The sequence below is a fragment of the Carassius auratus genome, linkage group LG49B (assembly GCF_003368295.1).
Source record: "Carassius auratus strain Wakin linkage group LG49B, ASM336829v1, whole genome shotgun sequence".
Taxonomy (NCBI): Eukaryota; Metazoa; Chordata; class Actinopteri; order Cypriniformes; family Cyprinidae; genus Carassius; species Carassius auratus.
The window spans coordinates 160,001-187,500 of NC_039301.1; the positions used below are offsets into that span (position 1 = coordinate 160,001).

The 27,500-nt window shown below is 45.1% G+C and overlaps 5 protein-coding genes across 9 annotated transcripts in view; 1 reads left to right on the plus strand and 4 right to left on the minus strand.

Moving 5' to 3' along the window:
• The window catches only part of vapa (VAMP (vesicle-associated membrane protein)-associated protein A), a 5,423-nt gene extending 3,620 nt beyond the window's left edge, over positions 1 to 1,803 (minus strand). The window contains exons 1-3 of the mRNA XM_026241584.1: positions 1,498 to 1,803; positions 408 to 560; positions 237 to 340 (exon numbers count right to left, since the gene is read on the minus strand). Coding sequence (XP_026097369.1) covers positions 237 to 340; positions 408 to 560; positions 1,498 to 1,555 — 315 coding nt within the window. The 5' untranslated portion in view covers positions 1,556 to 1,803. The remainder of the gene's footprint in view (positions 1 to 236; positions 341 to 407; positions 561 to 1,497) is intronic.
• Positions 1,804 to 2,549: 746 nt separating this feature from the next.
• On the plus strand, positions 2,550 to 18,302 carry ppp4r1 (protein phosphatase 4, regulatory subunit 1). 3 transcript variants are annotated; one of them, XM_026241578.1, is made up of 20 exons: positions 2,550 to 2,714; positions 2,798 to 2,839; positions 3,607 to 3,691; positions 3,796 to 3,902; positions 5,132 to 5,274; positions 5,348 to 5,494; positions 6,138 to 6,245; positions 6,409 to 6,474; positions 6,753 to 6,911; positions 7,246 to 7,361; positions 7,431 to 7,732; positions 8,616 to 8,758; positions 9,672 to 9,755; positions 13,081 to 13,266; positions 14,118 to 14,279; positions 14,450 to 14,550; positions 15,309 to 15,429; positions 16,197 to 16,325; positions 16,397 to 16,538; positions 17,296 to 18,302. In XM_026241578.1, exons 1-20 carry the CDS (start codon positions 2,708 to 2,710, stop codon positions 17,457 to 17,459), a joined length of 2,514 nt encoding a protein of 837 aa, XP_026097363.1. In that variant the 5' UTR covers positions 2,550 to 2,707; the 3' UTR covers positions 17,460 to 18,302. The 3 variants fall into 3 exon arrangements, with proteins under 3 accessions (XP_026097363.1, XP_026097364.1, XP_026097365.1); XM_026241579.1 differs by lacking the exon at positions 13,081 to 13,266; XM_026241580.1 differs by lacking the exons at positions 13,081 to 13,266; positions 14,118 to 14,279.
• A 299-nt stretch (positions 18,303 to 18,601) lies between these two features.
• On the minus strand, positions 18,602 to 20,766 carry twsg1b (twisted gastrulation BMP signaling modulator 1b). Of its 2 annotated transcripts, none has more exons than XM_026241586.1 (5): positions 20,614 to 20,766; positions 20,206 to 20,339; positions 19,665 to 19,761; positions 19,316 to 19,573; positions 18,602 to 19,016 (listed from the first exon to the last, which is right to left on the minus strand). In XM_026241586.1, exons 2-5 carry the CDS (start codon positions 20,311 to 20,313, stop codon positions 18,835 to 18,837), a joined length of 645 nt encoding a protein of 214 aa, XP_026097371.1. In that variant the 5' UTR covers positions 20,314 to 20,339; positions 20,614 to 20,766; the 3' UTR covers positions 18,602 to 18,834. The 2 variants fall into 2 exon arrangements, with proteins under 2 accessions (XP_026097371.1, XP_026097370.1); XM_026241585.1 differs by having other exon boundaries at positions 19,665 to 19,764.
• A 595-nt stretch (positions 20,767 to 21,361) lies between these two features.
• On the minus strand, positions 21,362 to 24,042 carry LOC113068743 (ependymin). Its single transcript, XM_026241587.1, has 6 exons — positions 23,946 to 24,042; positions 23,829 to 23,863; positions 23,607 to 23,741; positions 23,163 to 23,349; positions 21,690 to 21,777; positions 21,362 to 21,600 (listed from the first exon to the last, which is right to left on the minus strand). Exons 1-6 carry the CDS (start codon positions 24,013 to 24,015, stop codon positions 21,471 to 21,473), a joined length of 645 nt encoding a protein of 214 aa, XP_026097372.1. The 5' UTR covers positions 24,016 to 24,042; the 3' UTR covers positions 21,362 to 21,470.
• Positions 24,043 to 26,412: 2,370 nt separating this feature from the next.
• The window catches only part of ssr1 (signal sequence receptor, alpha), a 5,911-nt gene continuing 4,823 nt past the window's right edge, over positions 26,413 to 27,500 (minus strand). Inside the window, exons 8-9 of one of the 2 annotated variants that reach the window (XM_026241582.1) lie at positions 27,070 to 27,084; positions 26,413 to 26,941 (exon numbers count right to left, since the gene is read on the minus strand). In XM_026241582.1, coding sequence (XP_026097367.1) covers positions 26,874 to 26,941; positions 27,070 to 27,084 — 83 coding nt within the window. In that variant the 3' untranslated portion in view covers positions 26,413 to 26,873. The remainder of the gene's footprint in view (positions 26,942 to 27,069; positions 27,085 to 27,500) is intronic. The other variant, XM_026241583.1, reaches the window with a different exon arrangement.

The following is a 27,500-nucleotide window of genomic DNA, read 5'->3' on the forward strand; positions in this document are numbered from 1 at the left end:
TCTCCAGCTCAGACGCTCACACACACGTCTCTCTCCAGCTCAGACGCTCACACACACGTCTCTCTCCAGCTCAGACGCTCACACACACGTCTCTCTCCAGCTCAGACACTCACACACACGTCTCTCTCCAGCTCAGACGCTCACACACACACGTCTCTCTCTCGGGCTCAGACGCTCACACACACGTCTCTCTGTGAATGTAGCCTGAAGATGATGAAGATGAAGATGTGACTCACCAAGGCTTCCAGGTCGCTCGCGCCGGCTGGCACCAGGATGGACTGCACCATGAACTTGTGCTTGCTCTTCTCGTTCGGGTCGTACTCAAAGGGCTGCAGCATGACTGTAGGAGAGCAGAGAGGGGTCAGAGGTCAGCACACACAGGGTCGGTCAGCTGCGGCGGGGCTCACCTGAGACGGTGACGGTGGAGCCGGGGTCGATCACGCCGCTGTTGGGCCGCACACAGTAACGGCGAGGAGCTGTGGTCTTCACTTTGAAGCATACTCTTCTGTCGGACGGGTTCTTCAGCTTCAGGTTAGCGGTCACCACATCAGTGAAGGGTCCTGCTCACATCAGGACGGGGTCAGCACACGCCACATTCATAAATAATACACAAATATCTGATCCTCACGGCACACACACACCACCAGCCGCTTCTGATGGAGACAGATGAAGAACTAACCCTCATTACCGCTCTGTTTACACCCAGAACACATGCACACAAACTCAGGAGAGATCTAAACATTACTTATTTTTCATTTTGGCTTGAGGCATGTATAGAGAACTAGAGCCCAGAAATGATCTTTGAGAGCAGATATCAGTTTTATTAAATCTGTTGATTGCAGCATGAACACAATGATCAGTTTTGTCATCTGTGAAAGTTTATCAATTTCATACAGTGATATATTCATATGAAATGTACTACTCAATAATGAAAACATGTATATATACTTGCCATAATCATATTTTTTAAGTGTAATTATGTGTTAAGTTCACAAAAATAGCAATAATTAAAAATAAAAAAGGGGCAAATGGAGTAATAACATGGTAATACTCGAAACGTTTAATTGTTTATCTATTAATGAGAATTTGCTGATCAGATACAACTTTGTTTTAGTTATAACTAATTTATAAATGAACAGACTTAATGCATCCTGGGATCAATAGATGAAGCTGAACCGAGTAAACACTGATCAATGCCGTTCTGATTTAAGTTTGTCAACGCGTCCAGCCTTAAATCAACGCGTATCAGTAATAATGAGAGATCTGATTCATTCAGCATCTGTTACTGAGTGACTGCCTTTAGCTCCGATGCTAACATTGACAGCTGACCGACAGCGAACACACTACCGAAGCTCCCTGAACAACACTAGCGAGCACTTCCCCCACAGGCCTGCGCAGCCCCGGGCCTCGCGTGGAGCGCCAGCCGAGGGATGATGCAGGCATGCGGGCGGGCGGAGAGGGCTCGGGGCCCCGTGACTGAGACACGCGCGCGTTTACCTCTGAAGCGGAGGTCACTCGACGGGTCGAGGATCAGAACCTGCTCCAGTCTGGACATGACTGCCGTTAAACGGGACGCGGTCGCGTGCTGCTCAAGAGCCCCGGCCACGACGCGCGCGCGCACTCTCGCTCACACACCCGCGCAGCGCAGGCACGGCGGTACACGTCACGCAGATGTACGGGAGAAACGGCCGCGGTTTTGAGTTCCCGCGCTCTTGCCTTATTTCTGTACGTGCGTGTTTTCATTAAAAGCTAAAGGCGCGAGAGTTATTGGCCCCGTCAGAATCTGTGCGGGCAGCTGTGCGCGGGGAGGCCTCAGTGCGCATGCGCAGAGACTGAACGACTAGTTTAAACGTCATTCCAGACAACAAGCACACAGAATAAAAATAAATAAAAAACAAAACACACAAAAGCGCAGAAACGAATGCGATGAACGAGAAACCCGTAGAGTGTATTAACAGCTATAATTATTTATAGAAGCCCGTTTCCGCCATTGAATTGCGACTTTTTAATCCTAATTTTACATATAGTTCTGAATGACCATGTTCTGCCTGGTGCAATTTAATGTAAGTCAATAAAATGCATTAACATTTAAATAATACATTTAAGAAATCCTATAAACAAAAAATAAGTGAGTAAATAAATAAAGTAAGAATGGCTGATTCACGCTTTTATATAAATGTATTTGACTTTAAGTGAATGCATAATGCGTTTTACAATATTTTTACGTTTATCATCTTTATTGTGAGTGAAAACACCGAACACAAATAGCATGGCCTTGAAAATAAATTGAAGCAAACTGTTCTTGCACTTTTACTACAGTAATACAGTATTTCGCGGAATGCATTAACATTTAGTCATTTAGCGACATCACAATTATTTTTACCATTTAAATTCTAAGTGACGGAGGTTTTTTTTCCAGATAAAAGTTAAGACACTATTGCTGTCGTTAGCGGCTCATAAGCATAGCTCATAAGTCTTAAGGTAAATGAGTTCTGGTGTTGACTGCGCATGCGCCGAGACACTCCGTGCGTGCGCGTTCAAGAGGCTGCCCTCGGCGCGTGCCTGATAAAGGCTAAGACGTGCGCGGGCCCGGCAGCAGAGCTCGACTGGAGTTCCGAGGCGTGTGTTTTGTGTGTTTTTGTCTAGTTTTGTGTAGTTTGTGTTGGTCATCAGCACAGAAGCGGCTTAGATGTAGAAGCGGCGCAGGATGGCGGGTGTGTAGAGCCACACACACACTCACACACACACACTCACACACTCTCTCTCTCTCTCTCTCTGATTGTGTTGTGTTTTTCAGATCTCTCTCTGCTGCAGGACTCGCAGGAGGACACGGACGGATGTGAGTTCGTGAATATATCGTCAGCTCTATGTTTAATGTGGTAAAGTGACGGTGATATCGTGGTAAACTGAGCGAGATGAGTGTAAACACACTGAAGGAGGACTGTATTCACAGGATCGTGGTGTTTGTGTTTACATCAGATCATCGAGATTACTGCGTGCACATCATCATAACAACGCTTCGTTTTAATATGACTACAGCTGCATAAAACACGTCCTCAGAGAATATTCACACACTGTTTAAAAACCTCTTATGACAAGCTGCGATTGAAATAATCGTGATTAGATCAAATAACCGCTATCAGTCGATTTATCAATAATTGTGACATAAATATTGTACAGTTAAACGGCTGTCAGTGTGCTATGTGACCGAAGCATTAACCTTCTCATTAATATGCAGAATATAATTGTGTCAGTGACACATAATTACGCGTCACACTGTCAATCTGATATAATCTGCACAAAACCTCTCTTCTGCTCACCAGGGCTGCATTTATTTGATCAAAAGTACAGTAAAAACAGTGAAATATTCTAATGTAAAACAGCTGTTTTCTGTGTGAATCTGTGTTAAAGTGTAATTTATTTCCAGTCTTCAGTGTCACATGATCTTCAGAAATCATTCTATAATATTTCACAATATTACTGTTTCTTTCTGTATTGTTGATCAAATAATTGCAGGTTTGGTGAGCAGAAGTGAGCGTGTGTGTGTGTGTGTGTTGTGTGTCTGGATGGAGTCCGCTCAGTCTAACACTATTATTGTGTGTTCAGTGCTGGACTTCGTGTCTCAGGATGAGATGTTGACTCCTCTGGGTCGACTGGACAAGTACATCAGCAGCGAGAACATCTTCAACAGGTGAACACCGCTCTACGAAACACAGAACCCTGTTCATTTAGGATGCTGTATCCCACAATGCAGTGCACCTGACCTGGTGTTTCATTGTGTTCACTGTGTTTCAGGCAGATGGTGGCCCGCAGTCTTCTGGACACGCTCCGGGCGGTCAGCGAGGATGAGCGCGACTGTGTGTCTGTGCTGGAGCAGATCGACAGACTCGCAGACGACCCGGGTACTGAACCCATTCACAGCACTCTGATTCGCAGAGTGACTGATTCACCGGCTGACTGATTCGCAGAGCGACTGATTCGCAGAGTGACTGATTCACCGGCTGACTGATTCGCAGAGTGACTGATTCGCAGAGTGACTGATTCGCAGAGTGACTGATTCGCAGGCTGACTGATTCGCAGGCTGACTGATTCGCAGGCTGACTGATTCGCCGGCTGACTGATTCGCCGGCTGACTGATTCGCCGGCTGACTGATTCGCCGGCTGACTGATTCGCCGGCTGACTGATTCGCCGGCTGACTGATTCGCAGAGTGACTGATTGACGGATTCACAGAGTGACGGATTCACTGATTGACTGATTCACTGATTCACTGATTCACAGAGTGAATGATTCACAGAGTGACTGATTGACGGATTCACAGAGCGACGGATTCACAGAGCGACGGATTCACAGAGCGACGGATTCACAGAGCGACGGATTCACTGATTGACGGATTCACTGATTGACTGATTCACTGATTGACTGATTCACTGATTGACTGATTCACAGAGTGAATGATTCACAGAGTGAATGATTCACAGAGTGACTGATTCACAGAGTGACTGATTGACTGATTCACAGAGTGATTGATTCACAGAGTGACTGATTCGAAGAAGAGTGACTGATTCACTGAGTGACTGATTCACAGATTCACTGGCTGACTGATTCACAGAGTGACTGATTCACTGATTCACAGGTTGACTGATTCACAGAGTGACTGATTCACTGATTCACAGGTTGACAAATTCACAGTGACTGATTCACTGATTCATAGGTTGACTGATTCACAGAGGGACTGATTCACTGATTCACAGGTTGACTGATTCACAGAGTGACTGATTCACTGATTCACAGGTTGACAAATTCACAGAGTGACTGATTCACTGATTCATAGGTTGACTGATTCACAGAGGGACTGATTCACAGATTCACAGGTTGACAGATTCACAGAGGGACTGATTCACTGATTGACTGATTCACAGGTTGACAGATTCACAGTTTCATATTTAAACAACATTTCAGAAAACATGTAATACAGATCCATCTTTAATTGAATGTTTCATGAAGTTTCATCTCTCAGTTGCATTATCAGCTGAAGCACACACTCATATTCCAGCATCGCTCCTGTACTGTATATCCAGCCCTGTTGTGTTTCTCCAGCTGTGCTTCATGAATATTGTTTTGTTGGTCAGAGCCGACGGTTCGAGCGGAGCTGATGGAGCAGATCCCACACATCGCCATCTTCTGTCAGGAGCACAGACCTTCCATTCCCTTCGCTTTCTCCAAGTACCTGCTTCCCATCGTGGTGCGGTACCTGTCCGACCAGAACAACCTGGTAGGTGTGAGCTGTGTGACTGCTGTGTGTCCTCAGGAGCGCTGCTAAAGAGAGCTGCTGCTGTCTCCGTCAGGTGAGGAAGACGAGTCAGGCGGCGCTGCTGGTGCTGCTGGAGCAGGAGCTGATGGAGCGAGGAGACGTGGAGAGTCTGGTGTGTCCAGTGCTGGTGGATCTGACCGCTCCCGACAGCAGCGACGACGTCAAGACCGAAGCCATGGCGGTGAGATACACAGCACTCATCTTATTAGGAATTCTTACAGTTAAGCCTCACATATCTGTAACGTTTCATATAATGATCTGATCAATTTTATTTTCAGAAATACAGGAAAAGTAGTAAAATTGTGAAATATTATTCTAAAGTAAATCATCTGTTTTCTGTGTGAATCTGTGTTAAAGTGTAATGTATTTCTGTGATGCTCCGCTGTATTTTCAGCATCATTCCTCCAGTCTCCAGTGTCACATGATCTTCAGAAATCAGAATAATATGATGATTTACTGCTCAAGAAACATTTCTGATTATTATCAGTGTTGAACACAGTTGAGTAGAATTTTTCATGTTTCTTTGATGAATAGAAAAGTTCAGATGAACAGCATTTAACTGAAATAAAGGTATTTTGTAACATTTTTAATGTCTTTATCACTTTTGAACAATTTAAAGCATCCTTGCTAAAAAAAAAGCTCTAATTTCTATACTTTCTTTCCCCTAAAAAATAAAATGATGCTGACTCTAGGCTTTTGTACGGTAGAGCGTATAATGTTTCAAAAAGCTTTTTATTTCAGATAAATGCTGATCTTTGGATCTTTCTGTTCATCAACGAATTCTGAACAAAATGTACTTAACTGTGTTCAACATTTGATCTCAGATCATCTGTAAAATGGCTCCGATGGTGGGGAAGGACGTCACCGAGAGGCTCTTCCTGCCGCGCTTCTGTGAGATGTGCTGCGACTGCAGGATGTTCCACGTGCGTAAGGTGAGTGAATCTGATTGGCTCAGGAGGGCGACGGAGAAATCTGATTGGCTCGGGAGGGCGAAGGATGAATCTGATTGGCTCAGGAGGGCGACGGATGAATCTGATTGGCTGGTGCTGGTGTTCGGTCATCGGCGCTCATCAGACGTGTGTTTGTGTCTGACAGGTTTGTGCGGCGAACTTCGGAGACATGTGCAGTGTGGTCGGAGGAGAGGCGACGGAGGAGCTGCTGGTATGTTCAGCTCAGGGGAGACGGCGGGGCAAGTTGTCACACGGCTTGTTTTAACTAGCTGCAACATATTTTAATTTGCAATATTTATGTATGTTTTTTTTTATTGCACAGTAGTTTTTCTGTCTTGCTTTGCTCAGCGTTGTAGGTTTAAAGTTTGTGTCTGTGTAGAATCACTAAGACGAGGCTCATTCACTGTGTGACAACTTGCCCCGGTCGAGCTCCTCTGTCTGTGAGTGGCTCTGGCTCAGGTGATGTGATTGTGTGTCTCTTCCGGTCAGCTGCCGCGGTTCTTCCAGCTGTGCTCTGATAACGTGTGGGGGGTGCGCAAGGCCTGCGCTGAGTGCTTCATGAGTGTCTCCTCGGCCTCGTCTCCAGAAGTGCGCCGCACCAGACTCTCGTCTCTGTTCATCAGTCTGATCAGCGACCCGTCACGCTGGGTACCACACGCATCACACACACACATCACACACATCACACACACTCTCCACTGCTTCATTTGTTTTGTTAACCCCCCCCCCCCAATTCCCAAACCTTTCTAGATTAAATTTAAATGCTTAAAGTAAATGTTAGTAATCAGAAAGTGTATCTAATTAATTAAAATCATGAAACCGATACAAGTTAACAGTTAAAAAAGTTTAAAAGTGATTACATTTTTATCTCATTTTTAGAGATGGTTTATTATTTTATTAAACCAAAAATGTGTTAATTCAGTCAGATTCCACATTACACCATAATGCCATCTTAGATGTGTAGCTGTTGTGTTGTGCTCAGGTGCGTCAGGCCGCGTTCCAGTCCCTCGGGCCCTTCATCTCCACCTTCGCCGGCCCCTGCAGTAGCTCGGGTCAGTTCTTCAGAGACGAGGAGCAGAGCGGCTCACAGACTCACAGGTGAGACGAGCGGCTGATGATGAGCTCTGACACACACATCACTCACTCAGGTGTGTTTGACTCGTCCAGCACAGACGCAGAGACCGTGTGTCCGCCGCAGGAGCAGGACGAGAGTCTGACCGCAGACGACTCACAGAAGTGCCTTCCTTCATCATCATCATCATCAGAGGAGGAGGAGGAGGAGGAGGAGGAGATCCCGGAGCAGGAGCTCTTCAACTCCTTCCACTTCTGGAGGACGCCCATCCCACGGCTCGACCCGGAGCTGGAGCTGGAGGAGGACAGGCGGCCCCCGGCCCCCCCGCTGGACAGGAAGCACCTGCAGGAGCTGATCGAGAACCTGGAGCCGCACATCGACGACCCCGACGTCAAAGGTGAGAGGGACAACCCCGGGAGACTTTCATCAAGATGACGTTCGTTGAGTTATATAGAAACATGTTAATTGCATGAGGAGATTTGATCTGTTTATGTTTCTACTTCAAGTCAAATTTAAACATTTCACTTCTCACTGCTGTGTGTGTGCACTTCGATGGGTTAAATGTAGAGCACCAATTCAGAGTATGGGTTACCATACTTGGCAAATGTCACAACTTTCTCACACACACACACACACACACACACACACTCATGTGCGCTGGATCTGCACTTCTGAGGCTCATTGGGATCTTCAGGAACTGAACTCCGGAGCGAGTCTTTCGTGTCAGTGGAAGGAAATGACTTCAGGAAGTTGCTGAATCACTGAGCAGAAAAGCAGAAGGAGTGACGCACAGAAATGTGCCTTTAGTGTGTTTGCTTCACATCTGATGATTCTCCTGAACTCCACAGCTGTCAAACCTTTAACATTTATCTCCTAATTACATGATGTGCAGTTAAATCATAAATATCTACTTTATAAACCTCCTGTTTATTGAACTGCTGTATGAATCAGTGACGCATATATTGAGAAGAAACAGCACTCTTTATATCATATGAGATCAATATATGGGAGATATCTGTGTGCATATCTTGAATATATGGCTCATATCACTGCATGCTAATAGACTTCCTCACACACACACACACACACACACACACACACACACGCACAGTCTGTCGTCCAGCTTCATGATCATCAGCATCAGTGTGTGATGACAGACCGCTCTGGATGGGGAAATTGTGCTAATCCTGTTATTTCAGAAGTAATCACACCTAGTTAACATGTTAAATGGACAGTTCTAATACTGGACGGTGTGTGATATGAGTGTGTTCTATGTCCAGCACAAGTGGATGTCCTGACTGCTGCTCTGAGAGCCACGGCGCTGGACTCTGGACTGGAAGACGCTTTCCTGGAGCCTCAAGCAGCTCGATCAAACCCTTTCAGCTCCCAGCAGCCCTCAGAACACCTGTCAGCCGACATACAGGTGAACACACACACACACTCCTGAGCTCCTGTCAGCCACATACAGGTGAACACACACACACACACACACACACACCTGAGCTCCTGTCAGCCGACACACAGGTACACACACACACACACACACACACACACACACACACACACCCCTGAGCTCCTGTCAGCCACATACAGGTGAACACACACACACACACACACCTGAGCTCCTGTCAGCCGACACACAGGTGCACACACACACACACACACACACCTGAGCTCCTGTCAGCCGAGACACAGGTGCACACACACACACACACCTGAGCTCCTGTCAGCCGACACACAGGTGCACACACACACACACACACCTGAGCTCCTGTTAGCCGACACACAGGTACACACACACACACACACCTGAGCTCCTGTCAGCCAACACACAGATACACACACACACACACACACCTGAGCTCCTGTCAGCCGACACACAGGTGAACACACACACCCTCATGAACACTTGCGCGCGCGCACACACACACACACACACACACTCCTGAACTTAATAACATATTGTGGAGGTCAGTGGTTACCAAGTTTCTTCAGAATATCTTTTATGTTTTTGGTTTTGGGTGATCTGTCCCTTTAGTGTTCTTTTTATTAATTGGTCATTAAGTTTCCTTAAGATTGTGTATGTTATAGTTTCATGTTTGTTACTAGTCTCTTCACACAGATGGTTTAATAGCATTTCTCACTTCATTTATATGAATCAGTTCAAACTGTCTTGATTCCAAAATGAACTGAAAGAATCGTTTGTCACTTGATGCTCACCAGAGACTCTTATCTGTAGATCAATATAGCTGTTCATGTCTTGAGTTCACAGAAATGAGGTGTAGAAGACTCTGTGACTCGCTCTGAATCTGGATGTGTCGTGTGTGGTGTTTCAGAGGCGTGTGACGCGTGACGATGATGACTCTGACGGGAGCGACTGCTGCCTGAATCCTGAAGACGAGAGGAAATCCAAACAGCAGGTCAGTGCCACATCACGGTCTCAATCCCATCATGCTCTGCTCTGACCGACTCATTCCCATCATGATCTGCTCTGACCGAATCATTCCCATGATGCTCTGCTCTGACCGACTCATTCCCAACATGCTCTGCTCTGACCGACTCATTCCCATCATGCTCTGCTCTGACCGAATCATTCCCAACATGCTGTGCTCTGACCGACTCATTCCCATGATGCTCTGCTCTGACCGACTCATTCCCATCATGCTCTGCTCTGACCGACTCATTCCCATCATGCTCTGCTCTGACCGAATCATTCCCAACATGCTGTGCTCTGACCGACTCATTCCCATGATGCTCTGCTCTGACCGACTCATTCCCATGATGCTGTGCTCTGACCGACTCATTCCCATCATGCTGTGCTCTGACCGACTCATTCCCATGATGCTCTGCTCTGACCGACTCATTCCCATGATGCTCTGCTCTGACTGAATCATTTCCATGATGCTCTGCTCTGACCGACTCATTCCCATCATGCTGTGCTCTGACCGACTCATTCCCATGATGCTCTGCTCTGACTGAATCATTCCCATGATGCTCTTTCCTGACCGACTCATTCCCACGATGCTCTTCCCTGACCGACTCATTCCCATGATGCTCTTCCCTGACCGACTCATTCCCATGATGCTCTGCTCTGACCGACTCATTCCCATGATGCTCTGCTCTGACCGACTCATTCCCATGATGCTCTTCCCTGACCGACTCATTCCCATGATGCTCTTCCCTGACCGACTCATTCCCATGATGCTCTTCCCTGACCGACTCATTCCCATGATGCTCTGCTCTGACCGACTCATTCCCATGATGCTCTTCCCTGACCGACTCATACCCATGATGCTCTCCTCTGACCGACTCATTCCCATCATGCTCTGCTCTGACCGACTCATTCCCATCATGCTCTGCTCTGACGACTCATTCCCATCATGCTCTGCTCTCACCGACTCATTCCCATGATGCTCTGCTCTGATCGTCTTTTTCCCATGATGCTCATTCCTGACCGACTCATTCCCATGATTCTCTTCCCTGACCGACTCATTCCCATGATGCTCTGCTCTGACCGACTCATTCCCTTGATGCTTTGCTCTGACGACTCATTCCCATGATGCTCTGCTCTGACCGACTCATTCCCATGATGCTCTTCCCTGACCGACTCATTCCCATGATGCTCTGCTCTGACCGACTCATTCCCATGATGCTCTGCTGTGATCGTCTTATTCCCATGATGCTCTGCTCTGACCGACTCATTCCCATGATGCTTTGCTCTGACGACTCATTCCCATGATGCTCTGCTCTGACCGACTCATTCCCATGATGCTCTGCTGTGATCGTCTTATTCCCATGATGCTCTGCTCTGACGACTCATTCCCATGATGCTCTGCTCTGACCGACTCATTCCCATGATGCTCATTCCTGACCGACTCATTCCCATGATTCTCTTCCCTGACCGACTCATTCCCATGATGCTCTGCTCTGACCGACTCATTCCCATGATGCTCTGCTCTGATCGTCTTATTCCCATCTTGCTCTGCTCTGACCGACTCATTCCCATGATGCTCTGCTCTGATCGTCTTATTCCATGATGCTCTGCTCTGACCGACTCATTGCCATGATATGATACTCTGCTCTGACCGACTCATTCCCATGATGCTCTGATCGTCTTATTCCCATGATGCTTTGCTCTGACCGACTCATTCCCATGATGCTCTGCTCTGACCGACTCATTCCCATGATGCTCTGCTCTGACCGACTCATTCCCATGATGCTCTTCCCTGACCGACTCATTCCCCATGATGCTCTGCTCTGACCGACTCATTCCCATGATGCTCTGCTGTGATCGTCTTATTCCCATGATGCTCTGCTCTGACCGACTCATTCCCATGATGCTTTGCTCTGACGACTCATTCCCATGATGCTCTGCTCTGACCGACTCATTCCCATTGATGCTCTTCCCTGACCGACTCATTCCCATGATGCTCTGCTCTGACCGACTCATTCCCATCATGCTCTGCTCTGACCAACTCATTCCCATGATGCTCTGCTCTGACCGACTCATTCCCATCATGCTCTGCTCTGACGACTCATTCCCATGATGCTCTGCTCTGACCGACTCATTCCCATGATGCTCTTCCCTGACCGACTCATTCCCATGATGCTCTGCTCTGACCGACTCATTCCCATCATGCTCTGCTCTGACCGACTCATTCCCATCATGCTCTTCCCTGACCGACTCATTCCCATGATGCTTTGCTCTGACGACTCATTCCCATGATGCTCTGCTCTGACCGACTCATTCCCATGATGCTCTTCCCTGACCGACTCATTCCCATCATGCTGTGCTCTGACCGACTCATTCCCATGATGCTCTGCTCTGACTGAATCATTTCCATGATGCTCTGCTCTGACTGAATCATTTCCATGATGCTCTGCTCTGACCGACTCATTCCCATGATGCTCTTCCCTGACCGACTCATTCCCATGATGCTCTTCCCTGACCGACTCATTCCCATGATGCTTTGCTCTGACCGACTCATTCCCATGATATGATACTCTGCTCTGACCGATTCATTCCCATGATATGATACTCTGCTCTGACCGACCTCATTCCCATGATGCTCTTCCCTGACCGACTCATTCCCATGATGCTCTTCCCTGACCGACTCATTCCCATGATGCTCTGCTCTGACCGACTCATTCCCATGATGCTCTGCTCTGATCGTCTTATTCCCATCTTGCTCTGCTCTGACCGACTCATTCCCATGATGCTCTGCTCTGATCGTCTTATTCCCATGATGCTCTGCTCTGACCGACTCATTGCCATGATATGATACTCTGCTCTGACCGACTCATTCCCATGATGCTCTGATCGTCTTATTCCCATGATGCTTTGCTCTGACCGACTCATTCCCATGATGCTCTGCTCTGACCGACTCATTCCCATGATGCTCTTCCCTGACCGAGTCATTCCCATGATGCTCTGCTCTGACCGACTCATTGCCATGATATGATACTCTGCTCTGACCGACTCATTCCCATGATGCTCTGCTCTGACCGACTCATTCCCATGATGCTCTGCTCTGACCGACTCATTCCCATGATGCTCTTCCCTGACCGACTCATTCCCATGATGCTCTGCTCTGACCGACTCATTCCCATGATGCTCTTCCCTGACCGACTCATTCCCATGATGCTCTCCTCTGACCGACTCATTCCCATCATGCTCTGCTCTGACCGACTCATTCCCATGATGCTCTGCTCTGACCGACTCCTTCCCATGATGCTGTGCTGCAGGATGTGGTTCCCCAGGCGCTGCTGGAGCAGTATCTGTCGATGACGGACCCGTCTCGCGCTCAGACGGTGGATATGGAGATCGCGAGGCACTGTGCGTTCAGTCTGCCTGGAGTCGCTCTGACCCTGGGACGACAGAACTGGCACTGCCTGCGCGACACCTACGAGACGCTGGCCTCCGACATGCAGGTGTGTGTGTGAGAGAGAGTGAGTGTGTGAGAGAGCGTGTGTGAGAGAGAGTGTGAGTCTGAAGGAGAGAGAGAGAAAGTGAGTGAGTGTGAGAGATTGAGTGAAAGTGAGTGAGTGTGAGAGAGAGTGAGTGAGAGAGTGTGTGAGTGAGAGAGTGAGAGTGTGTGGGAGTGAGTGAGAGAGAGTGTGTGTGTGGGAGTGAGTGAGAGAGAGTGAGTGTGTGAGAGTGAGTGAGTGAGTGTGTGAGTGAGAGCGAGTGAGAGAGAGTGTGTGAGTGTGAGAGAGAGTGAGTGTGAGAGAGAGAGAGAAAGTGAGTGAGAGTGAGAGAGGGAGTGAGAGGGAGCGAGTGAGAGGGAGTGAGTGAGAGAGTGTGTAAGTGAGTGTGAGAGAGAGTGTGTGAGTGTGAGTGAGATAGAGAGAGTGAGAGAGAGAGAGAGTGAGTGAGTGATAAAGAGAGCGAGTGTGTGAGAGAGCGAGTGTGAGAGAGAGAGAGAGAGTGAGTGAGTGATAAAGAGAGCGAGTGTGTGAGAGAGCGAGTGTGAGAGAGAGAGAGAGTGAGTGAGTGTGAGAGAGAGTGTGTGAGAGAGAGTGTGAGTCTGAGGGAGAGAGAAAGTGAGTGAGTGTGAGAGTGAATGAGCGAGTGTGAGAGAGTGAGTGTGAGAGAGAGGGTGAGTGTATGTGTGTGTGTGAGAGAGGGTGAGTGTGTGTGTGTTAATGACAGGCACTGCAGTGTGAGTTGATGCTTACCGTGTGTGTGTGTGTGTGTCTCTCTCTCTGTGTGTGTGTGTGTGTGTGTGTGTCTCTGTCTGTGTGTGTGTGTGTGTGTGTGTGTGTGTGTGTGTGTGTGTCAGTGGAAGGTGCGGCGGACGCTGGCGTTCTCCATCCATGAGCTGGCTATGATTCTGGGAGATCAGCTGACCGCTGCTCATCTGGTGCCCATCTTCAACAGCTTCCTGAAGGATCTGGACGAGGTTCGCATCGGCGTCCTCAAGCACCTCTACGACTTCCTCAAGGTTTCTGCACAGAGCAGTGTCTGTGTGTTCCTCATTCCTCGGGGGGTCTCTCTTTCTTATTTATTTTGTCTTTCTTGGGGTTTTGAGAAAGACAGTCTGGCCGGTGGTCAGGCTTGTTTCTGGAGGATGATGATGATGATGGTGTGTGTGTGTGTGTGTGTGTCTTGCAGCTGCTGCATCAGGACACTCGGAGGAAGTATCTGTATCAGCTGCAGGAGTTTCTGGTGACAGATAACAGTCGTAACTGGAGGTTTCGCTCCGAGCTGGCCGAGTACGATCCTTCCCTCTGTGTGTGTGTGTGTGTGTGCGTTCTGACCGGTGTGTGTGTGTGTGTTCTGACCAGTGTGTGTGTGTGCATTCTGACCTGTGTGTGTGTGTGTTCTGACCAGTGTGTGTGTGTGTGTGTGTGCGTTCTCACCTGTGTGTGCGTTCTCACCTGTGTGTGTGTGTGTGTGTGTGTGTGTGTGAGTTCTGACCTGTCTCTCTGTGTGTGTGTGTGTGTGTGTGTGTGTGTGTGTGTGAGTTCTGACCTGTCTCTGTGTGTGTGTGTGTGTGTGTGTGTGTGTGTGTTCTGACCTGTCTCTGTGTGTGTGTGTGTGTGTGTGTGTGTGTGTGTGCGTTCTCACCTGTGTGTGTTCTGACCTGTGTGTGTGTGTGTGCGTTCTCACCTGTGTGTGTTCTGACCTGTGTGTGTGTGTGTTCTGACCTGTCTCTGTGTGTGTGTGTGTGTGTGTGTTCTGACCTGTCTCTGTGTGTGTGTGTGTGTGTGCGTTCTCACCTGTGTGTGTTCTGACCTGTGTGTGTGTGTGTTCTGACCTGTCTCTGTGTGTGTGTGTGTGTGTGTGTGTGTGTGTGTTCTGACCTGTCTCTGTGTGTGTCTCTCTGTGTGTGTGTGTGTGTGTGTGTGCGTTCTCACCTGTGTGTGTTCTGACCTGTGTGTGTGTGTGTGTGTGTGTTCTGACCTGTCTCTGTGTGTGTGTGTGTTCTGACCGGTGTGTGTGTGTGTGTGTGTGTGTGTGTGTGTCACAGGCAGCTGGTGCTGCTGCTGGAGCTGTACAGTGCTCAGGATGTTCATGATTATCTGCGGCCGCTGGCTCTGTGTCTGTGTTCTGACCGCGTGTCGTCTGTGCGCTGGACGTCCTACAGACTGGTACTGACCACACACACTCCTCACTCCACCTGCTCACTCACTCGCTTTATTTTTCTGTCTGTCTTTTTCTTTTCTTTTCCTCCTTTATTTTTTAAAAAATTATTTAAAAAAAAGATACTTTTTTTTAAATACTTTTTTTTTTCAGTTTTTGTCTGTTCTTATGGTTTATCCATCTAATGAACAATTGAAAAAAAACTGTGGAACACACTACACTATTTATAGTTATATATACACTACACTTATTTATCTAACACACATACTTAGCGTACACTTGCATTTTTTCCACATAATATACCTGTACATACATAATGCTCATTGTAATATACCTGCCATACATTGTCAATTTGTATATTTTCGTTCCTTATCTACCTATTTGTATTTTTTTATTTATTATTCCATTTTGTTTGTTTTTTATTCCATTTTGTGTTTTATGTTCTGTCGCTGTCATTCTGTTGTACTGCGGAGCTTCTGTCACGAAAACAAATTCCTCGTATGTGTGAACATACCTGGTATTAAAGCTCATTCTGATTCTGATTTAATTTCTTGCTATTATCCCTTTTAATTTTTCTTTATTTTTGTTCATTGTTTTCTTCTCTCTTTTTTTCTGTATATTATTTCACTTTTTTTTTTTTTTAATGTCCTTCAATTTTTTTTAATGCTCCTACTTTTTCTTTCTTTCATTTTTTTTTTAATCCTCTTTGAATTGTTTCCGAGTTGTTCATGTTGAGTCATTCTCCGTGAATCTCTTGCGTGTCTGATGTGTCCAGGTGAGCGAGATCATCAGGAAGCTGTCGTCGTGTTCGTCTCTGCTGGTGAGTTTTCTGGGAGAGCTGGTGGAGAAGTTCTGTCACTCTCAGAAGTGGTCCGGTCGTCAGGCGTTTGCCTTCGTCTGTCAGGTGAGCCGTGCTCTTCATCTTCATCATCCTCATGGGTGTCGTGCGGCTCCTGACGTCTCGTCTCTGCTCAGCTGTCTATAGAGGAGGAGTGTCTGTCTCTGGATCAGTTCTCCGAGCATCTTCTTCCTCCTCTTCTTCAGCTGGCGTCTGATCCGGTCCCTAACGTCCGTGTGCTGCTGGCCAAAACCCTGCGGCAGACGCTGCTGGAGCGAGGTGTGTGTGTGTGTCTGCTCTGGCTAACGGTCTCTCTCTCTCTCTCTGTGTATGTGTGTGTGTGTGTGCTCTGGCTCACGGTCTCTCTCTCTCTGTGTATGTGTGTGTGTGTGTGTGTGCTCTGGCTCACGGTCTCTCTCTCTCTGTGTATGTGTGTGTGTGTGTGTGTGTGTGCTCTGGCTCACGGTCTCTCTCTCTCTCTGTGTATGTGTGTGTGCTCTGGCTCACGGTCTCTCTCTCTCTCTGTGTGTGTGTGTGTGTGGGCTTTGGCTCACGGTCTCTCTCTCTCTCTCTCTGTGTGTGTGTGTGTGTGTGTATGTGTGTGGGCTTTGGCTCACGGTCTCTCTCTCTCTCTCTGTGTGTGTGTGTGTGTGTGTGTGTGTGGGTGTGTGCGTGCTCTGGCTCATGTTCTCTCTCTCTCTCTCTGTGTGTGTGTGTGTGTGTGTGTGTGTGTGTGTGTGCTCTGGCTCATGCTCTCTATCTCTCTCTCTCTCTCTCTCTCTCTGTGTGTGTGTGTGCGCTCTGGCTCACGGTCTCTCTCTCTCTCTCTCTCTCTCTCTCTCTCTCTCTGTGTGTGTGTGTGCTCTGGCTCATGTTCTCTCTCTCTCTCTCTCTCTCTGTGTGTGTGTGTCTGTGTGTGTGTGTGTGCTCTGGCTCACGGTCTCTCTCTCTCTCTCTCTCTCTCTCTCTCTCTCTCTCTCTCTCTCTGTGTGTGCTCTGGCTCATGTTCTCTCTCTCTCTCTCTGTGTGTGTGTAGAGTATTTTGTGAGCTCGGTGAACGGTCAGCAGGAGGCGCTGGAGCACACACTCGTGTCTCTGCAGACAGATGTGGATAAAGATGTCAAATACTTCGCCAGCGTTCACCCCAGCAGCACACGTCTGAACGAGGACGCCATGAGCACCACGTCCTCCACCTACTGACCCAGAATGCACCTCTCTACAGGGCTGGGGTTTGTTTTATTTCACCACAGAAGCCTTAAACGTGTCTTCCTCCTCCAGACGGACTCTGTCCTCGCTCTTTTAGTCTGAGTGCAGCACACTGATGGACGTCCTCCGCTCGCTCAGTGTTTTAATGACTCTCACACTGTCTCTGATCATGAGGAATCTCCATCTGTCCAATAAACTTTCACACACCACTGCTGCTGTTCTCCGAGTCCTTCAGACCGATTCCATGTTCATCTCATTAACATTAAAGCCTGGACTAACAGTGTCTTTCTCGGCATTCATTAATGTTCGTTCATAAAAACACCACTTTTGATCTTATTAATGTATTAATGTTGAGATTATCATTAATATCAGTACTGTAGAAGTATTGATCATTATTAGTTCTGAACTAATAAAAATGAATGCATGATCATTAATTCTACAGAATTTATCAGCAGCAGTTTTTAAATGTTTATATACTTTTATATCTTGACAAAAATATTCTGCTGAATAATCACGAGAATCTGATACAAAATAACCATCTTTCATAACTGGACTCATGAATATAACAACTGGATAAAATGTTACAAAATATCAAGTTAGTTTCTACTTTTATACAACTTCAGATTTTAAATGCATTATGAGCAAACATGAATCGATGAGCAGAACTGCTTTTTTAAATGTAAATGAATCTCAGGTTTAATATTTCAGTGATCTGAACTGTGTGTTTCCATCGAGTCTCTTCTGTTCCTGTTCATGTCCGTCAATCAGTCTGGATTGTTTAACACACTACAGAAATAACTGTGACTTCATGCAGATAAAATAAATATTCATCAGTTGTTTTTTTGTTTCTGTTTTCATTTGATCTGGATTAATAAAGAAAAACTGTCATCGAAGCAAATGCATTAAAACATGTTCAGCACTGAACTGTTACTGTAGTTTTCCTTTTATTGGGGTTTTCTCAACACAATCTTACAAAGTTAAGTTTGATGAAGGATCCTTCACTAGTGTTTGCACTGAGAGCTGTAAAGAGTTTGTGGGAAGAGTCGGGACTCAACGAGCTCTTTGTGTTTCTGTCTTTGTCTCGGTGAAAGTGGAGCGATCCATGCGTGCACGAAACCAAACACTCATTACTGAACATTCAGCTCAAACCAGGCTTCACTGATCACATTTTTATTCTTTACTTGCTGAAGACAAACTAATGATTTAACTCTACATGAAATCAGTCGGTCTTCATAAAGACCTGGACTCCTAATAAAAGCTGAATATGAACAACATGCATCTACTCTCTATCGATCAGACGTCTCATCTCGGTGTGTTTGGCTACAGGAATAAAAGCGAGGTATATACAGGGTGCGAGGAGCTGTGGAGGTCAGAACAGACAGTTCATGCACTTGACGGTTTTGCTGCCGTAGTCGAGGCACTCGGGTCCGATGCACTCGCAGCAAGCGTTGTGGAACCAGCGGTACTTCGATCCTCCCATCGACTCACAGTACTGCTTACACTGACGGATCGACACACAGTCGTCGAAGTACACCACCGTACACAGCTTATCTGCACACACACACACACACACATTAACCCTCCAGACCGAGCAAACATGGATCTAGAATAATATAATAACGTTTCACTATTTTCCTGTATTTCTGATCAAATGAATGCAGCGGAGCAGAAGAGACTTTCTGGTGTAAATGAGGATCTTGGATTAGCTCTGAAGTGATGGCTGTGTTTCCGGACACCTGCTCTCCGCTGGATGTCTCATTAGCGTCTCGGCTCAGGGTCAGGAGGTCACGTCCTAACGAGTGAAGCTCAAGCTAACGAGGCTGCGAGTGCTGGAGCGTGTGTCTCCTCACCTGGCGTGTCGTAGCTGGCGTGGATGCTGTTCCCGGGCAGAGACACGTTGTGGTGTGTGTCCAGCGTCTCCAGGAAGGACAGCAGGTTATGCTGATAGGACAGCTCTTCAGCCACAGGGAAGGACACCACCATCATGTTGATGGGAGCGTCTCCGTCGGTCAGCGCTCTGAAGAGCGAGGGGATCGGCCGCTGGAGCTCCTCCACTGTGCTCTTGGCCGTCGCCGGCGTGTCGCTCAGGTTCTTCGGGTTACACATGCCTTAAAACAACAACAGCGTTAGAGAGACACGCATCATAAGTGAAGCACTTTCTGAAGACTTCATGTGTGTGTGTGTGTGTGCGGTTCTTACCCACACAGTCGCAGCACTCCTCCCACAGAGAACCCAAACACATCAGACACTCCTTACAGCACGAGCAGTTCCCATCTGACGGCCGACACTGACACAGCTCCTGACCAACAACATCATCATCATCATCATCATCATCATCACAACACACTTACAGACAGCTCCTCAACCCTTACACACAAAACTGATCCAGCAACACCAAACAACATTTAACATTTAATGTCTTTGCACACAACAAGAAAAACTTAACCTGCAAATAATCTAAAGAAATAAAAGCGTACATATGGCTCCTCAATGAATGAATGATATAATCCTAAAAATAATCCTAACCCTTTCATGGCCAAATGATCTTCAATGCCTTAAAATACACACAAACTCTCATATATAACCAATCGATAAATGTAGAGAAATACACAGACAAAAATAACATGCACAGATATTATCCAGATGTGTTGATGAGGAGCAGGCACAGCTTTTGTGTTTGTTCGGATCCTTCAGACCCAACAGAAAACCCAAGAGCTGAGGAGAAAGGACACACGCTTACCTGAATGAGACACTTGCTGACGTCACTGGCGCACAGAGCTTTATTACAGGCCAAAGCGAGAGAAAAACTTGATAGAAAAAGAAGAAACACTGATGATGAAGGCTGCATTACGACCAGAAGCAAGTTCACCCGACCTACAGGAGAACACGAATGAGAGAGAGACACTGAGACCCAGACAGAGAGAGAGAGAGACGCAATAAACAAACAGCTCAAACATCAAAGGCGAGCGCGCCGCGGCGACATCAAAGACGAACAGCGTGAAAGTATCGAGCACGTGTTACATTACACTCACAAACAAACACAGAGGCGCGGGAAACTCTCACTCTCTCTGTGCTCGAGAGAAACCATCTGAAACCTCGAGAGTCTGAAACTCCAGACGTTTCTCTCAAACACGAAACACAAACTCACCGCCAGACCGAGAAAGAGCTGAGAGCACGATCCGGTGCAGATGATTTAAGACATGACCAGATCAGATCCGAATACAGCAGACCGGACCAGACTCGACCGAGCTACTGCTGAGACACACACACACACACAGACACACGGGCGCCTTAAAGACACACCCCTTCTGCTGATTTACCTGTGTGCGTGTGTGTGTGTGTGTGTGTGTGTGTGTGTGTATGAACCCAAACGATCTCTGTAAACACCGGAAAGAGATATTTTCCCTCAGAGCAGCCAGACACAGAAAAAGGTATATATAAATACACTACTGGTCATAAGTTTTGGATTGTTCAAAATGTTTTAATGTTCCCTAAAGAGTCTCTTCTCCTCACCGAGGCTGCATTTATTTGATTAAAAATACTGTAAAAAATAGTGATATATTATTACAGTTTGAAATAAGTGTTTTCTGTGTGAATCTGTGTTAAAGTGTAATGTATTTCTGTGATGCTCCGCTGTATTTTCAGCATCATTCCTCCAGTCTTCAGTGTCACATGATCTTCAGAAATCAGAATAATATGATGATTTACTGCTCAAGAAACATTTCTGATTATTTGCTATGTTGAAAACAGGTGTGTTGCACAATATATTTGTGGAAACCGTGATACATTTTATTTTTTAGGATTCACAGATGAAGAGAGAATTCAGTTTCCCCTAACTCTATTCATCTCACACAGAAGGTCAAGATGGAGACTAAATAAAGACATGAAACTTTCTGATGGAGACTTTTTAATTTATTGTTTAAGGTTTGATCCAGCCGGTCAGATTTCTGACTGAGATCTGCGTCTCAAGATGATCATCAGCATCTCGTGAGGATGTCATCAGGATTAATGAGACGGACGGAGGGCCTTCAGGAAGTTGGTTTTGGGCAGATGTTCCTCCGGAGCCGCTTTGGGACAGAAGAACGGAGGGACGAAGTCTTGAGGATTCTGGACACCCAGCAGATGATTGTAGAAGCTGTGAGATCAAAGACCGCAGAGAGACGTCAGTGAAGGATGATGGAGTGTGTGTGTGTGTGTGTGTGTGTGTGTGAGGAGATGCTGGACCTGAAGGTGATCCATCCGGTCTGAGGAGTGAAGACCATGGCGCTGACCGGCAGACACGTGAACTCAGTGAAGGTCAGCATGTACTGTGCTGAAGAACAGACACACGGAGACCTCAGAACATGCATACAGTGATTCATTCAGTGATTCATTCAGCGATTCATTCAGCGATTCACTCAGCGATTCACTCAGCGATTCACTCAGCGATTCACTCAGCGATTCACTCAGCGATTCATACAGTGATTCATTCAGTGATTCATTCAGTGATTCATACAGCGATTAATTCAGTGATTCATACAGTGATTCATTCAGCGATTCATTCAGCGATTCACTCAGCGATTCATTCAGCGATTCACTCAGCGATTCATTCAGCGATTCATTCACCGATTCATTCAGTGATTCATTCAGTGATTCATTCAGCTATTCATACAGTGATTCATTCAGCGATTGATTCAGCGATTCATACAGCGATTCATTCAGTGATTCATTCAGTGAGTCATACAGTGATTCATTCAGCGATTCATTCAGCGATTCATTCAGTGATTCATTCAGTGATTCATACAGCAACTCATTCAGTGATTCATTCAGTGATTCATTCAGCGATTCATTCAATGATTCATTCAGCGATTCATTCAGCGATTCATTCAGCGATTCATTCAGTGATTCATTCAGCGATTCATTCAGCGATTCATTCAGCGATTCATTCAATGATTCATTCAGCGATTCATTCAGCGATTCATTCAGTGCAGACGGATTCAAAGCAGCTTCACAGTGATAAACAGGACATGAACAGTAATAATGTTGAGTCATTTTTCAGATCAATAACAGCAGCTCGTATGATTATTTCATCAGGAGTGTGTGTTTATTGTTCGTCAGTTGTTTTTAGAGTTTTACTAAATCACTATACCTAAGCTTGTTTTCACCACAGAATAAAAATTGAAGTATGTAATTGTGACTTGAACAATTCATACTTTTTTTATTTTGAATCAGAATTGTGACATATCCATCGTAAGTTTAATTTGTAAATGCAATGTGTCTGGTCTCCAGCTTCTGTTAGCTGTACAGAACAGCTGCTTAGCAGTTTACCATATTATTTTGAAATATTATCTTAATTCTGAACACACTTGTTTAGTGTTATCAGTTTACTGCACTCCGTTATTCTTCTCATTATTTCCTTGCAGCCAACGAACCGGAAGTCTCACACACTCCACGCTGAACAATGAGGAGGATAAATTTGGAATTGCAAGAAGAATCAGAAGTTTATATCTCAAATTATGATTTTTTTTTTCCTCAGAATTCTGAATTTATCTCAGAGTTCCATGAAACAAAACCTGAATTGTGAACTTAACAAAAAGTGATTTGGTTGTTCAGAGGTGGAAACAAGCTTCCATCAGCCATACAATAACACCCCAGTCTGTTTACTACGGTACTCTGATTAATACCATGGTACTGTACGATCACTGTGTTTACTCTCACCCTGGATCTCAGGAATCTCTCCGACCCAAGAGTTGGTCAGCAGACCCAGACCAGGAACAGACATGGTTCCCAGAATCACCTGACCCATGAAGACGGCGTCGGCCGGGACCCGTGTGGGGTGGAAGGAGGACTCCAGAACCTTCTTCTGACAGGACAGACGCGAGTAATCGATCTCATACATCACACCCTGCACGAGACCACAACACACTCTCACACTGAGATCCTGCACAAACCTTGATTCAGAATCTGCAGAGAACTCTCGAAAGACACGTCCCGTAATGAAACATTCACAACCAGAGAAAACATTAACAATCAGAGAAAACATTTCGACTTTATCTCACAGTTCTGAGAACAGAGATCTGCATGGATTGTGTTCTGAAGGTAATGTGTGTGTTCTGAAGGTAGTGTGTGTGTTGTGAAGGTAGTGTGTGTGTGGGGTCAGACCTGTTTGAAGAGCAGGAGCAGGTCCATGGTGATGGACTCGTTGAAGACGGTCATGTAGTTCCTGAAGCGGATCTGCTGAGCGTGAGCATCATAAGAGTACGAGGCTGCAGACGTGATGATTCCATCCGCCGCCGTCTGATGACAAACACCAGATCCACACATCAGTAATCAATCAATCAATCATCAATCAATCATCAATCAATCCACACACAGCACACTCACCATAGACACGCTGCCCACATACAGAGTAGGAGACTCTACAAACCAAACACAGATTAGTGAGTGTTAGAGTGTGTGTGTGTGTTAGAGTGTAAGTGTGTGTGTGTGTGTGTGTGTTACCGCAGGGCCGTGGCTGTGCGCTGATGCTGCAGCTCAATGCGCTGATGAAGATGAGAATGAAGCTCCTCATGATGAAGATGAGTGTGTGTGTGTGTGTGTGTGTGTGTGAGAGACCGCTGCTGCTCTTATATACCTGCACACAGGTGAGACTCCACAGCAGATAACACACACACACACACACACACACACGTCAGACACGAGGCGAGGTCTGAAACACGTCGATATCAGTCAATCATTTCAGATTTATGACTCGCATTCTCATCAAACACTTCAGAATCACCAACTATAACATTTACATTAATATATACAGATGTAAATATTGCTTTTAACAAACAGGGAATCATTAATAACATTAATAATATGTTTAGCAGTTTTAAGTATAAAAAACACAATTTTTTACGGCCATCATTCATGAATATGAACAAATCATACTTGTGCACAAACTGAACAGATGAATAATTAACTGACTGACTGAAGCTAGTTAATAATATATACTCACACACACACACACACACACACACACACACACACTCACACACACACGCACACACACACACACTCACACTCACACACTCACACACACACGCACACACACACACACTCACACTCACACACTCACACACTCACACACACACACACACACACACACACACTCACACACACACACACACACTCACACACTCACACACTCACACACACACACACACACACACACAGATTGTTAAAGACAAAGATTTTAGTGTGTAATTATAATTATTTGGCAACACTGTACAATAAGGTTCCATCAGTTCATTTATTAACTAAGATGAAGAAACAATGAATAATACATTTAATACACTATTTTTTAATCTTTCCTAATATTAGTAAATGAATACAGTCATTCATTGTTAAGTCACAGTGCATTAATGTTAACAAGCACAACTTTTTGATTTTAGTAATGCATTAGTGAAAGTTAAAAATGAAAATGAGCTCAGATTCATAAATGAAGTATAGTTCAGGATTAGTTGGTTAACTAATGAACTTTATTGTGAAGTGTTTAATAGAGGAGTGATGTGTGACTCTTCATCAGGTGAAAGAGCAGTGGAACATCTTCATCATCTTCATCTTCATCACGATGACTGAATGGAAACTCAGAGCAAAGTTTATCAGCTCAGATTGTAAACATGAGATCAGTTCTGATCTTGATTAATATATTAATATTAAACCCTTGTTGGACAGATCTATTAAACACCGTATGAATATTGAATATTACTGCTGATATTTAAAGGACCTCAGTGTAACAACTATATAATAATATAAAAAATGTAAGAACATTTATACAGCATAACTGTTTAATTAATAGTTTTGTGTGTTTGTGAAAGTGCAAATAGTTTTTCTGCTGACTGACAGCATTATTGCTCCTGGAGAATTATGACATAATTCATAAATAATAGTTTACGACATTTTCCATATGATAAACGAGTCGTTAGTGTAAAGATATGAGGAATAATGAGTGGATGGAAAGATGCATGGAGGTAAAGTTCATGTGTTCAGATTAGATTAAACACATCTCTCTTATGAAGATTTATTAATGATTCCACGGGTCCAGCTAACGTTAATGAACACAAAGAATTGATCAAAATGATTTTATGATTAAATCAAAAACAAAAGTCTGAAGTTAATCAAATGAAAAAAGTCACCTGACATTGGTTTACTTTAATAACTCAGTTTTGTTCATCTGTATTTGATCGAAGGATGTTTAGATATTCAGACGGACAACAGAAGAAGAGATTGATGCATGCAACATTTAATGCTAAAACTTTATAAATCTAAGACTTTTTAAGGACTTACAGGGTGTCTACAGATATGAAGACTTTCTAAATATCACCTGATATGAAATTTAACACCAAACACACATTATTTTATATACGTATAATGAAATATTTAATTTATTGAATGTAAAACATTATATATACGTATATACATTGCTGTAAGAAATGCTATTTATTATTAAGATATACAGCAAACCTTTCATATCAGCAGACGATATCCCAAACAAAATAACCCCATAGAAGCACCCGAACTCAGTTATTTGATCTGTGTTCTTTTAGCTTTTTATTTATTTTAATACTAACTTCGGGATGTTATTTACTTTTAGGCCAATTTTTAAACCTTATTAAATATATGCATCATATTTCATTTCAAATTCTTTGTTGATCAATAGATTCAATTTACACTAAGGCTTTATACCAGACAATTAATTTACATTGCACAATTACAACCGCATTAAATGATGTTATGGTTTTAGGCAGTCATTTATGAGTGAGTCATTGAATCATTTGATTCACTGAATCGTTCAAAAGACTGAATCATTCAGAAACTAAACACAGCTGTGGACTTACAGACACAATGTGACAAAATCCCAAAGAACCAGATCATTTGTTGATTTCAGTTTATTGTCATTTTTCCAAGTACATCAGCACTCTTCTGTACAATACCGTGACATTATTAGATTGATCAAGAAACAAAACAAAAGCAGACAGTCTTCCTCCGTCCCGAGGAGGAACACACCGTCAGAAGGAAGCGCTCGCGTGACCAGAGACACGCAAACCATGAAGAAAACCAGAGAAATTAAATCAGACTCCTGCCTTTAAACCAGTCATCATCAGGACACGGAGTGAAGAGAAGAAACGGCAGAGAGACGTGATGAAGGCTCGGACACGTCCCATCAGTCCTCACAGAAGAATCCAGACACTCCTCATTACTAAACTAACCCTACAGAAGATTGAGCGCTCACTCCTCGCTCACTTTCACTTAAAAAAACAGCCTGTGTGTGTGTGTGTGTGTGTGTGTGTGTGTGTATCAGTCTCTGCTGGCGTCCAGTGATGGACAGACTCCGTCTCACTGTAAACACAGATGATGATGATGATGATGAAGATGGTGCGTCTCTCACTCGTCTGATCCGGCCGAGCGTTTCTGAGTCCTCTTGCGTGGAGACTGTCTTGGAGACGCTTTATCTGAGAGAAACACACACACACACACACACACACACACATACACACATCAGTCACGTGATCAGGCGTGTGTCACATGATGAAGATCAGAGGACAGAAACATCAGGATTCAGACTGAAGTAAGCGCTCACCTCTCCGACTCGCCACTGAGCACACGAGAGGAAGAGGAGGAGATGAAGAGGAAGAGCAGCGTGAGAACAGAGAAGAGCAGACACAGAAGACCGGAGTCACACATAATTCATCATTCCCTCTGTTCTGAGGAATGCTGGGAAGCAAACCCTTTGAAAGACCCATTATTATAGACAGCCACTTGATTTTATTCCTGAATTAAAGAAACATTTTAAACGAATAGATGGAATAAAAAACTCCTTTATTAATGAAATACCGCCACCTAGTGGAAATATTACTTTCATGATTCAAGTTTCATTTTGTTCATATTTCTGTATTAAAAATCTAGTATAAAACATTCATTATTTGATTACAGATTCCTAACTGCTATGTAAATGGTGAATACATCTATAAAAGCATCTTCAGACGCAGCTTCTGTCTCTGAATACTGAAT